The sequence below is a fragment of the Puntigrus tetrazona genome, chromosome 6 (genome assembly GCF_018831695.1).
Source record: "Puntigrus tetrazona isolate hp1 chromosome 6, ASM1883169v1, whole genome shotgun sequence".
Classification (NCBI taxonomy): domain Eukaryota; kingdom Metazoa; phylum Chordata; class Actinopteri; order Cypriniformes; family Cyprinidae; genus Puntigrus; species Puntigrus tetrazona.
This window is the reverse complement of record NC_056704.1, coordinates 12,014,071-12,027,477: the sequence shown is the minus strand read 5'-3', so window position 1 is coordinate 12,027,477 and position 13,407 is coordinate 12,014,071. Positions and strand designations below refer to the sequence as shown.

Genomic DNA, 13,407 nt, shown 5'->3' with positions numbered 1-13,407 from the left:
CCTCAGTATTTTTCTCAAAAGAAAATTACCAAAAAAACATTACAACATTACAAAACACTTTTGAAGTGATGAGGATATTACCCCCAAAAATGACCTTCATGTCATTTTAAACCTTTCTTCCGTTCTTTTTTCTGCTGGACACAAAAGAAGATATTTTTAAGAATGTTGGTAAACCAAACTTTTTCAGTTCCCTCTGATTTCCATTGGATTTTTGTCTATGCATCAATGGGACCCAAAAATATTTGGTAAACAATATTCTTCAAAAATATTTTCTTGAGTGGAAAGAAATGCAGGTTTATAAAAACAAAGATACAAATTTTTCATTTTTGAACTAACCCTTTAAGCCTATTTGTTATTTAAAAAAAAAAGGTCTAGCTAGTTAAAATAGCCATAATGTAAAGCACAACATTTAGCAAAATATTATATTGACTATGTAACGGATTTAAAAGAGAACTGTGTAATCTCTGTCCCAGTTACACCAAATAAAAAATGTATTCAGATTTCCTGAACATTCCTTTCATTGGTCAAACAAAAGAAGACTTATTTTCTCAGACTATTAAGCAAGGATAAGTATTTTAAGATTTAAAAAAATGCCAGACACCTTTAACGTTTCCCTTTCAATTTAGCCTGGATCACAAAATCCTTTAAATACATAAAATCCTGTCTTTAAAATCATCTAAAGTATCTCATTTGTGTGCATACCAATTACTATAGGAATTCTGCGTAAATGTATCCTTTTAAACTCTTTCATTTGTAGGCATGTTCTACAATATAATGATGTGTTCTTTAAGCTTGTGTGCCCCTATCAGGCAGGTTTAAAGGGAACAACGAACCTCTGGGCCCCAGAGAGAAGCAGCACAAACAACATAATACACCTCCTCATCTTTTAAGAGCTTAGCTGGGTTTTCAGAGGAGCGGGCCGTTCACAATCCCGTCTTTGTGTGAGCAGGGGGACTGTTTGTCAAGTGGCCACTTACCCAGTTCATCTGCAGGTTCTGAAACTCCAGACCGAAGTAATCGCTCTCAATGAGATTGATCCGTCTGAACACTTCAGAGTGAAGAGTCTGCCCATCCGCTTTTGACTACGAGAGAGAGAGGGAAAGCAAGACATTCAATTTGAATTCAAGACATTTATTTGAAAAAATATCTTTATGTGTTTTTTTTTCATGACAAGCTGGCCGATTAACAGATAGTTACAATTAAAAATGTACGATTTCATTTGTCCTTTTCATACATATTGCACAAAATGAAGATGACAGGAAGAGTAATAATCTAAATATTACATATTTAAAAAAAGAAGAAGAAGCATTAAACAAATAAATGATTATTTCTCTGCACTTTACTCACACTGATTTTCATTTTTAATTTTTTTTTTGGAACCAATCCAAATTAACACTAATGCATTTCAGAAAGGATACAGCCAAACAAAAAACCTGCAGAAACTCAACAAAACAAATAAATACTTTCTTAATATGCGATTATACGAGGGATAATTTATTGAAAAATTAAAATCATTCTTTCTGAAACATGTAGATCATCAAACATTTGATGGTCCCCAATGATTTCCACAGTATGGAAAAATATGCATCAATGAAAGCCAGTGAGGACATCAACTTTTCTCTTTCTTTCTTCTCTTTTTTTCCTTGTTTAACAGAAGAAATACACTTATACAGGGTCGAGGGTGAGCAAATGATGACAGGATATGTGTTGAATGAAAGTATAATCCATTGCAAGTTTAAAGTCGTGGTTCGTTTCATATAACGTGGTCCGCATTTCTTCATATTTCTTTTCCTTTTTGAAGATTATGGGATTGTGAGGGATAAAATATTTAAATTTCTGTGGAAAAGCAGCTGTGTCTGCTACGAAGTCGCTGGATATTTGAGGCTAATGGGTGTCAGCAGGAAATATCTGTGGGCTATCTGAGTAATTCTCCACAGCATGCGGCTGGGCCAAAACCAGACACAAGGCCACAACACAGTCAATCTCTGAGATCAGCTGGACTGTCTGCTGTAAACATATAACTGTGAACGGCTAGGAGAACATCCGAGGACATTTCAGGGCACGTAGGCAGTTAAACCTGCTTAAAAAGAAAAGGGTTTTCCCTGAAAAAAAAAAAAAAAAAAAAAAAAAAACAGACTCAGGGGTTTGTCATTACAAAATGAAGGACTAATTACTATGTACTCAGAACACACTGCGCTTGGGTTTTGCCATCCGAGCCTTTGACTTTCTGGGAAAATTATACAGCAGACAGCTGTTTGTAATGTGAAATGTATTTTTAAAGACCGTAAAAACAGCCTGAGCTGAACTGGGCCGGCCAGATTGTTACCCTCCATTTCTTTGTTAGGTTCTAAACTTGACCGATTCCTTCTGCCTTTAATACAGTTTAAGTAAAGAATGCACTCTCCGTGCCAAGCAGGGCAGGTAAGCACCTTCCAAATGGCTTCCACTTGGCTCTGCCAAAACCCGCATTAACTTGTACAACACAATCAGTGCAAAGAGGAGACGACGGAGCACTCAGAAATTCATAAAGAAACCGCAGCGTATAATAGAGCATCTGTGAACGGATTGGAAGAATTGCCATTCATTTATAACATGTTTAATGGTTACTTTGATGTGAAGAAGAAACATTTACGACAACACTGTTGTTGTTTTAATGCTGATATGAAATGCAACGCAGATGACCGGATTTGATTCTGATTCAGAAGTGGAATAAATGTTTTATTTAATTTGGGGATACTTCGGTTATGATGACATTTATGCATTTGCTGTCCTCTAATGCTGTAAATTCTACAGAGCAGTGTTTAAATGATACTTCAGAACCGGTAATTCGTCTTTGTAGTCTATTCTTTAAAAGAACTGGTCCATAAAGGTCATTCATTTTGGAAATCAGGCTTCTCTAGTTGTGCTGTATATTCTGAACTCCATAAGAAAATGTCTGGCAAAGTATGATTTCTTCTACTTTCATATTGGATTGCTCAACATTACTACTAATTTGGGAGAAAAAAAAAAAAAAAACACCTAGCCCTAAAGAACAAACGTGCAATAAAATGTAATCTGGACAAAAAGTTTCTGTTGCCCTCAAAAGCAGATTTACTACCATTCAGAAGTATTTGTGTGAAAGAAAAAAGTAATTCCCTTTATTTAGTTGGGATAAATTAAATTGATCAAAAGTAAATACATTATTAATAAGTGCTTAAATAAAGCCGTTTTCCCAATTACAATCGGTTTTAAAAGTCCAGTCCAAATGAAAATGCAACATGTAACTGCCTCAATCGGAATAAACGTAAAACGTAACATTGCACATGCATATTACTGTCAAACTCTAAAAATCCTCCTCCTACTCATCTTCTGTAAATAGCTGCAGGACTCTCATCTGCAGCTGTCTTTTGTTTTGGACGTGGGAAGCATTTTTATAGCTTGATTAATATAAGCGTCATTGCTTTCATGTGTTCTCCATGTAAAAGTGGCTATTGTTAATAAAAAGATTTTGATTTCAAATAAATATTTAATAACATGTCAAAAGACATGGTTTTCTCAAAAAAATAAAAAAAAATAAAAATAAACAAACCTTAGAGGTGTATCTTATGCTTGGGGGTAAATTCTACAGATTCTCAGTTCACGTACTTCAGAATTAATTGGATTAAGTTTTTTTTTTTTTTTTCTACAGCTTTCTCAAGCACCCTGAACCAAAAGCCCATTAGAAGTACGGCATAACAAAACTACAACTAAGCTGTGGATCAACTTGGTGGTGTTGACTGCAACAAGGAAATACCACCCGGAGCATATTTTCCATACAGAGAGCAGTGCCTGCTAAACCCTCCAAGCACACAGACTCCATCCAGCATGTAGGAGTTTCCCTGTTACACTTGTAGTGTCAGCTGGGCAGGTTTATGGGTCAACAGTGGCTGGGATTACTGAGCAGCAGATGTTCGCAGTCTGGGGAATCTTTCTGGTACTACCCAAGCCAGCTTGTCAGAATATACTGGCAACTACTGAATCCAAACTAACAGTAGCGTGTAAGCCTTTTCATTTAGTCTGTCTTTGTGCAGAATCTATGTGATCATGCGTTTGAGTGCTGACCGTGTTTGGGCATGCTGAGATCTCAGGAGGAGGCATTTCTTTCTCACACTCTAAGCAGGTAGCAGCTTTTGCTGTGTTGCAATGATTTTAGCCACACCTTGACACCAAGTCATAAAAACGTTGTAAATAATTAACCGAGTAAATGCGTGGCAGTTACAAGAATGGTTTACGGTGTTTCCTATGCGATGGGCTACTGAATCTTCAGCGCCACAGGCCCTCAGCAGAAGATAACAGCAACAAGTTCAGTGATTTGAATCAAGTTCTTAACTACATGAACTCACTGACTCTGACGTCTGACTTGCTTAAAGTCACAATTAAACGCAAGTAGCAAAAAACAAATAAACAAACAAACAACATCTTTTCCCCGCAGTGTGACATATCCAACTGTAGTGGATTTTCAAAAAATTAAATACATTTAACAAAAAGTGTAAAATATTAACAAGTGAGAGGCACATATGCAAACTGTTGTGATTCCTACACCGTTTACCTGATTTGGATGTAAAGCTGACAGTCTGCAGTTAAAGGACATCTTGTTTGTTTCATTTCAAATCCATGGTGGTGGTGTATAGAGCCAAAAATGTTAGAATGGTGTCGATGTCCCAATATTTATGGAGCCGACTATGAATGCAAACGTGATTGGGGTTGAAGAGGACTAAATGATAACATCACTAGTCTAGTCACTAGTGACATTTGATTATTCAATGTTCTGATTAAACATCACAAGGGCAAAAACAATAAAATAATAAAAACTTACAGACTGGATCTTTTATAGTAAGCTCCATGACAAGCATTTGGATGTTGAACCCATGCAAGCGTAAAACTGTGAGCTGACATCACTTAATTTATCACCAATAATATCCATCTAAAAGCAAGTTGTGTGTATTTAAATATTGAAGGATTTGTTCATATGAATCAATTCAAATCACACAAAAAGTCACAGAAAAACAAAAAAAAAGGCAGCCTCAGCCGAACGATTTAATGAAGGCAACAGTCAACACATGACTGTACAAATTAGATGAACTAATATAAGAGGAAGGCTGTTAGGAAATGTGCTGCAGACGGCTACATTTCCCAACTTTTTATCACAAGTGTAAGAATGTACATACAAAGCAAACAAAAAAACGTAATGTAGCTGACCCTACTCTCAGGTTCTCGACCGTGGGCTCATTAAAGAGCACAGATTAACAGTCTCCCTCAATCAATACTCTCATTGTTACAGGCATCAACTAAATGCTTTAGGAATCTGACCCTTAAAATAAACAGAACCAGGTCAATTCATTCTAAATCTGGTTTCCTATCGCATGCATCAATCCGACTGACTCCCACTAGAGACGTGTGACCATCACCTGTGGCTAGCATCTTGGAAGACAGCTGGACATATAGTAAAGAGTTTGTCAGCAGTTAAAATCGAGTTAATAGGGATCAGAGAGGGGTTTAAGTGTACCTGGCATTACTGACCAACTGCTCCAGTGTGCTGCGTCACGCCTTGCTAAATCCAGCCTTATGAACCAAACTCCCAGAGTGCAGGTTCAACAAACAGTACATATGGGTTTTGGTGCTCAGTCTCACTCAAGAGGCACTGCACAGAGTAACACATTATCTTATCTAGTTCTAGATGTGATTTAGTCGACTTTAATCAAATATCTCATGTGTAGACAAGTTCCTATGAGTTAAGCTGTCATACTTTGTATTTTAGTCCAAATTGATTGGCCCATCACTCTGATTTTCAGGAAAAAGTTGACCTTAGTACATGTGCTGGGATGAATTGTGACCAATTAAAGCACTTGTCTCTGTGGTTTTTCTTTTATTTGAATTTTAAAATGACACAATAATGTAAGCACTACTTATTGGGCCTTTCTTTGTTTGTCCACAAGCTGGACTGGAATGTGGATAAGACAAATATACTTGAGGCTTTAAAAGTAAACTGAAAAATAGAACAGACTAGTCTGAAAGCAAGAGATCAAATTCATGGAAAAAGGTGAAAAAAAAACTAAAAAACAAAACATCAATTTGTAGAGAGTTTAATACCAAGAAATCCATTTTGCTTGTAGCATCTTTCATGTCACATTACCTTTAACCAACATAGGTTCTTAGTAATTGAGAAAGTTTGTGTGCACTAGAAAAAAGGTTTTTCCCCAAATAATGTCAAGGTAACGATCATTTTAGGTACAGCACACAGTAAAATGACAAAGTAGATAAAGCTCAGCATAGTTTGAAATCATGAGCTTAAACTCCTGCCAGCATATCAGCTGATCACCATTTAAAACCACTAAAAACAAAGACTTGAGAGAAAACGCTTTTATGAGAAAATGGCAGATACCAACATTTACTGAAAAAGACTGGTTAAATGAAAAGTGTCAAACTGCAATAATACTTAGAGAAATTTCGATAGATTATTTTTGAGTTATATATAAATACAATAGTAAGAAGAAGGACATACTGTATCATTCATTCTTAGTTCATGTTAACTAGCATAGTTTACTAATGTTAACTAATGGACAATATTGTAAAGTGTTACCATTAAAACTAATATAATACAATAATAATATATAATTTAGCCTAATATATAATTTAGTCTGAGTGTATAACTACTAAGCAAGTCTATTAGGGTCTTAACAATACTGTATTGTGAACAGACATTAAATGAAGTCTCTTTGAAAGGGCTCTGTATAGTGAACTTGATCTGTGTTCAAGCAAATCCTCTGACTTAAGGCCAGCAGGGCCGAACCAATGAAAAGCCCAATCTGTCACGCTTCAACACCCTCAAATTATATCAGAGTGAGAGATGGCAAAAGTTGTCATCTGAGTTGGGGGCAGCAGGGGCTTGAAGCAATCAAGAGACGCTGGCCTCTAGGATTTTCCTCATGGCCAGCTCTCTCAAAGCAGTCATTAATTTGTTCCACTAATTGCATCGTATGGTGGATGTTAAGCAGGCCAAATGAGAGCGTGTGTAAGGCTTCCTAGTACTGACTGTACTGATAGGACCGATCGCTCGTCCTGTGACTGACTATTTGAAAGAGGTTTTGTCACTGCTGATTTGCTGCACAAGACTGGGATTCAAATATATTAGATTATCGCATAAGACTTCCATAATAGTCATTTAAAATAACTGGTAGAAAACACATGAAAATTTGATAACACGATAGTTGCATAAATTTAAAAATACTGTACTATTTAGTATTGTTGTTTATAATTATTTCCATGTTCTGGCTGATAATAAATGAAAAACAAAAAACTAAAACAAAAAACTAATTAATTGTTTAAATCATTTTTTAATTTTTAGTTTAAATTGTCGCTTTATTTTTTAATTTTTTAAAACCTAGACAAAACAGTAAAAAGCACAAATTAGCTCATTTAGCTATTTAATTTATGCAACTGTTAAAAAAAAAAAAATTGACATAATATAAAGAGAAAATGTGAAAAACTGTGTTCAGCCAACAATTTTCATTTCGGTGCATACCTAAAGAGGACCTTTCAGTAAATTGCAGTAAATTCAGTATTACTTTCAGTAAATTGCCGGAAAACTGTATGAATGCAATTGCCGTATGAGCATGAAGAAGTTCAGAACGCACTGACCTAAGACGTTTTATCGGTTGGCTAAGACTTTACCGATAAAAATCAAATTTACAGCAATTGCTGTGTAAAAGGAGCTATTAGCCATCAGCAGCACTTAAATGAAAACAAAAATCTATAGATTTTAATTCGAAATAAGTTTGAGGAAAATATATCGTTTAAACAGCAAATGATCTACATCACAGCAACATAACTCCAAAAAACTGTTACTGAAGACTCTTTATTTAAAGTTGTCTGATACACGCACTCACACTAACAACAACTTATAATCAAGTCATCTATAGGTCTTTAAAGACTTGAGACTTGTCTAAAGTCCGGACTTCCTACTCATGTCCTGCTGCTGATTCTATCCTAGCACAACCATGCCACACCAACACAATCCGCCCAATACTCAACTGTCTACTCCCACCGACCCCATTTCTCCCACCCACCCTTCTTTATCCTGTCAACCGAACTATTTATGAGCTTGTTTGCTCATGCTGGACAAGTCCTTCGCTCCCTCCTCCGAATTCCCATCAGCCAGCCCCCCAACCCGTCTCCACTGTTCGGCATTCCCCAGTGATCGAAGCAGCCCCCTCACTGCACTGACCCCTCCACAAAGACTCATCTGTGCCACACACAAATAAAACTCATTCATATATATTCACTCTGCAGGTCTGTTTTAAACCCAGTGAAATGTCAGTGCTTTGTTTTTTTTCTTTTGCTGCTGTTATGAGCTGAATAAAAAGGCTCAGTGTTACTGAGCTTCCTGGTGGTGCGAGGTGTGGGCGGAGCCCCAAGCCTACTGACCAATCCCATTAAAGCTCTTTTTGTAGAGCCTCCCCTTTACCTGGTGTCACTGCGGCTCCCTCACTGTCAGTTGCAGTTGTTTTGATCCTGAAAGCACATTCGGAAATGGCTCCAGCATTAACAAAGGAAAGAATCTGGGTACAACGTCTACGTAAACAAAGAGGGAATGTCTACTTTGGGTCTGTGTGCTGCCTTACACAACACGCACACTGTTTTATTAAGAAGAAAAACACACACGTTATAAGGGAAGAATTTTGCCAGTAAGGATTGAAGTTGGCACACGGAGCCAGCATTCTTGGAAGGCGTGCTTTACTTTCTGTTGTGCCATTAATGTCATTTATATACAGGAAATGTCTTTTAATGTGACTGTTTCCAGGTCTGTGCAGGTTCAAAGACCGTTTCTGGCCACTGGTCATTCTCAGTGGTTCAGCTTTGAAAAGAAGGGCTGTTTTTTCAAGGTCTGAGCCAGTTCAAACATCCAATGCAGCAATTAGTGTCTATTTTTACTTGCACATCAATGGAGAACAAGCCCAAGATTATATTACAAGTGTGTACAGTCAGGACGGATCAGTTTTATGACTCCCATGAGTCGTGAAGTAATGTTTATCGCAAATATACAAAAAAAAAAATCAGATGGGTCAATGACAAATAAGAGTGCCTAATAATAAAGGAAATAAAATCCTTTCTAGTTAAAATGTGCGACATTCTTAAAAATTGTCACAAAAAGTTCAAACTGTAAGAAATTAAAATGCTGACCATGACAGTTCTGTTTATTTTACATTAAAAAAAGGAAAGGTTTCACTGTTAAATTAACGTATAAAGCATTTTAAATCAGAACTCAACGTTTATCACAGAAGAGGTCTGGAGAGAAAAAAAAAAAAAAAAAAAGCATGCCACCTCATTGACCCAGAAGTCACTGTTTCAACAATAAGTGTAACATTTTGATGTATCATCACTAAAACTCGCAGCCTGCCGATAAATTTGTAGACTTGTATTCGTCCAGACAAAGAGGACATTATCACCCGGCTGAGGTGTATTTATATCTGTTGCATAGTGTCATTGAGCAGATAAAGAGGACTCTCTACTCTCTCTCTCTCCACAAGCAGCTGTGAACAGACCCTCATTGGAGAGTATTTGGCAAGGGTCCTGGTCCTGGCACAGACTCAGCTCAGTAAGAGAACCAATGTGACATGCTACCACACACACAACCTCTCCTGCCTCTCCACGGGACTGAAAGCAGAGGCTCTCCCAAAATGCATCACACTCGGGCCCTGGGTTGTGAGAGAAGTCTCTGCGATCTCCGTTTAACGGCGTCTATTTCTGCCGTTCCCCCCCGTAGAGCCCCAGCGCTCAGTAGATTCCTCAGAAGGTCACAGCGGGGCTTGAATGGCGCGCTGCATGCGCTGGTCAAATTCCATGCAAATGTGCATGTGCGCATGTTCTCTCTTTGTTTCAAGAGCTTAGACAGCATATGGTGAACTAAATGATAAAAGCCAATGGTCTAAGATGAGCCCACTCCATCACAGCTGGCAGAGTCATTGTTATGTCTACAAATTTAGGTCAGCGTTGTAGTTTTGCGTGCACTTCAGTGGAAATTTATTGAACAGATCTGACTCCTATAGAACCCGGGTTAACCAAATTTGAACCCATGCAAAAAGCATTTGCATTACTTGAAACAAAATTTAAAAAAAATTACATTTATGTTTTTTGTGATGTATTAAAATAACTAAACCTGAAAACTAATTAAATATATATTTTTAAAAAGCCTTACTAAAATATCACTCTGCAGAACAAATTCACATGAACTCGCAGGTAAATTTAAGCCCGTCATTGACTTTGACTGACAGCTTGAGTGATTATCTGGGAGAGCAAGAATAGGCCTGCGTCGTCCCATGGGTGTGGACGGGACAGGAAGTTTAGGCTGTTGTAGCGGCTTCCTCATCACTTCCTATTGGCCTAGTGAACAAAAACACACAGGGAGCCAGATGTCTCACAGTCTCAGTGTTCTGAGCCCGTTTTCACTGGAAATGTCAAGACTGCAAATCATCTCAGAATATGCACAGATGCTTGATATCAGACACATTGGGAGACAATGGGAGCTAATCAGATTCAAAGTAACTAAAGACAAAAAAATGTAAGCTAAGTGGTCCATTTTTTATCCAAGTACAGGTATCAAACTGTTTTTTTAACAGCATGCAGGTAAATTATTTGTGTTGCTGTTGTATGTACATCATAGGTCAAACACACACACACACAGGTCAAAGGATAAAGCCAAAATGTCAATCAACAGTTCTTCTCTGCATACAATACATACTCTACATACTAGTTAGCCTATGCTATTTCAGACGCTATATGTATCCTACTTTTTTCAAAAAAAAAAAAATACATTTCATTAAAAAAATATACATGTATAATTATTAGTATAACTACCACCACATACACTACAACTTGGGATAAGTAATAAAAAACCAAAAAAGGAATACAGTGTGCCTCAAAGTACCTCCTAAAATGGTTTCGAGTGATCAGGTGGTGATCCGTCTTAAGCGTGTTTCATTTACACCTGGTCTTTTCACGATCGGATCAGCTATGCTATCAGTCCAAACAAATGAAGTGGCCAAGCCTAAACAGGCCCAAATAGTCGCAATTTGGCTACAAATCCCAAAACGAAAGTTAAAGCTATCCACATAATCCATCTACAGGGTAAAAGTCCGTAAATACATTTTCCCTGATTTCAAAGTCGGAGAAAATTATAACTCTGGCAGACGCTGTGGAGCGCAGAACAACCCCGTATCCATAAATACATGCTGAGGCTGAGACTGCTGCAGGCCTTCAGAGTTTAGATGGCAGCACAAATTACAAGTTGGCGAGGCAGAGGAGCGGCTCACAGATGAAGAGAGCAGGTCAGTGGGTTTCCGGGTGAACTGGGAATAAGGTTAGAGGCAAAACAAGCAGACTGGTGCCCAATATACACGTGCATAAGCATTCGTTCCCTCATGGCAAACCATTACAGACTGTGTGGGCCTGCCAAGTACTAAAAATCAAACAGCTGTAAAACCTCCTCTTGATTTAGCCAACTTAGGTTTCTTAAAATAATAATAATAATAAATAAATAAATAAAACTCAATCACCAGTATGGCTGAATACTTGCATACCAAAAGTCAATCAGCGAATAGTATTCTAATTTAATTATTTGATTTTATACTTTATTTTTATAGGTCTTTAAAGTTTTGAACATGTATTACATTCATAGCTGTTTATCACAATATGTCAAAAAATGTCCATGCTACCCCCATCTTTATCAACAGAAAATAATCAAGCATTCAAACAGTCAGTTTAATAAAACAACAACAACAACAATAATAAGAAGAAAATATCTTATCTAAACAAATTTTAAGCCATAGTAGAATTAGTATTAGAATTAGAACTATAACTTTTTTTTACTCTTGAATAAGTCATCATTCTGTACAGTATTATTTTGTTTTTCCTCTTTTAAAATGTTTTGCTTTCATCTTTTTTTTTTTTTTTTTTTTTTTTTGCCTTTCTGGATTTATTTGATATGACAGCAAGACTGGAAGTCATTTGATAGAGAAGAACCGGAAGCAGCTTTTCATTTAAACCAATTAATATTACAACTTACATTATTATATTATGGATAGACAGGTTGTGACATTGCGAATTCATGAATTAATTAACCAGAAAAAAAAAAAAAAGAAAGAAAAAAAAAAAAAAAGTGTCTACATTTGTACGATAAACAAACCTGGGGTTTCAGTCCTGTACATTTGGAAAACTAATTCAAAACAGTCTCATCACAAACGTCACCAGACAATGCATACTTCTGTGTATGTTTAGACTAACATGAACAGTAGTTCAGCACATCTGTCTTTATTTCTTTGGTCTGGAAGTTTAGTCCTAAGGGTCAATTTGGGATATTTTCCCACATCTCTCACACTTGTGTACCTGGGTGTGCATACGAGAACACAGTCCCATCTTGGAAACAGATGTGGCAACATGACATCAGACCCACAATGCAGTGAGCAGTGAGTCCACGTGCACGCACACACACACACGCACACACACACTCCTGCTGAGAATAAACAAACCCCTTTCATGAGCAACACCAGACTGCATTAGAGTCAGTCTGTGCATCATGGAACAGATCACGAAACCATGTTGCCTTATGAATCATAACACACAATCTGCCTAATAAAACATCCACATCATCTGACAACAGATCAATCAATACCGCAATTAAAACACACTTAACAGCGCTAAATTAAGTGTAATGGAAAACATGTCCCAATACACTCCCGAGAAACACTAGAAAGAGTAATAAATCTTTGAAGCAGGACTGACCCCATTGTTCTTCCATTATCTAGATGTAATATGAAGAGTGGTTTACCTCCAGCGGGGTCTATCTGCTTTGGTGGTGCATGTTTGGGGGTGCCGCCACATCCCAGACTCCTGTAGCCTAATAAAGCTGGATAATGACCATTTCCCACTCTCTCGTGCTTGATGGGAATTCAAATGGCATTGTTATCTGATCTAATCACGGGAAGTTCTCATTCTCCACCAAAACACTTAAGACTTCTAATTGTCTTTCATATCAATCTAGATAGTTCGCCCCAAAATAAACATCTTTGCTCAACAACTTCCCTAGGTTTGGAGTAATCTAGCTTCGCATCACTGGGACATCAATGGCTCCTCTGCATTGAATGGGTGTTGTCAGAATGAGTTGATAAAACTTCTTATTGATGTATTTACCCATTGTTGTCACTTAAAAACTGTTAACTTGTGTTATGGATTACTGTGATGTTTTCAATCAACTGTTCGACCTCCCATTCGCTGCAGCGAATCCATTGTGGAGCAAGTGTTCAATATCTACAAATCTATACAGACGAAGAAACCAACTCGTCCATATCTCAGGTGGCCTGAGGACTATTCCAGACAAAACGAGGTGTTGCCGCT

General features: G+C 37.3%; 1 protein-coding gene across 4 annotated transcripts in view; it reads right to left on the bottom strand.

Moving 5' to 3' along the window:
* The window catches only part of farp2 (FERM, RhoGEF and pleckstrin domain protein 2), a 43,916-nt gene that overhangs the window by 27,533 nt on the left and 2,976 nt on the right, over window positions 1–13,407 (bottom strand). For all 4 annotated transcript variants that reach the window (XM_043241856.1, XM_043241857.1, XM_043241858.1 and 1 more), the window contains exon 3: window positions 978–1,082. In XM_043241856.1, the coding sequence (XP_043097791.1) occupies window positions 978–1,082 (105 nt within the window). The remainder of the gene's footprint in view (window positions 1–977; window positions 1,083–13,407) is intronic.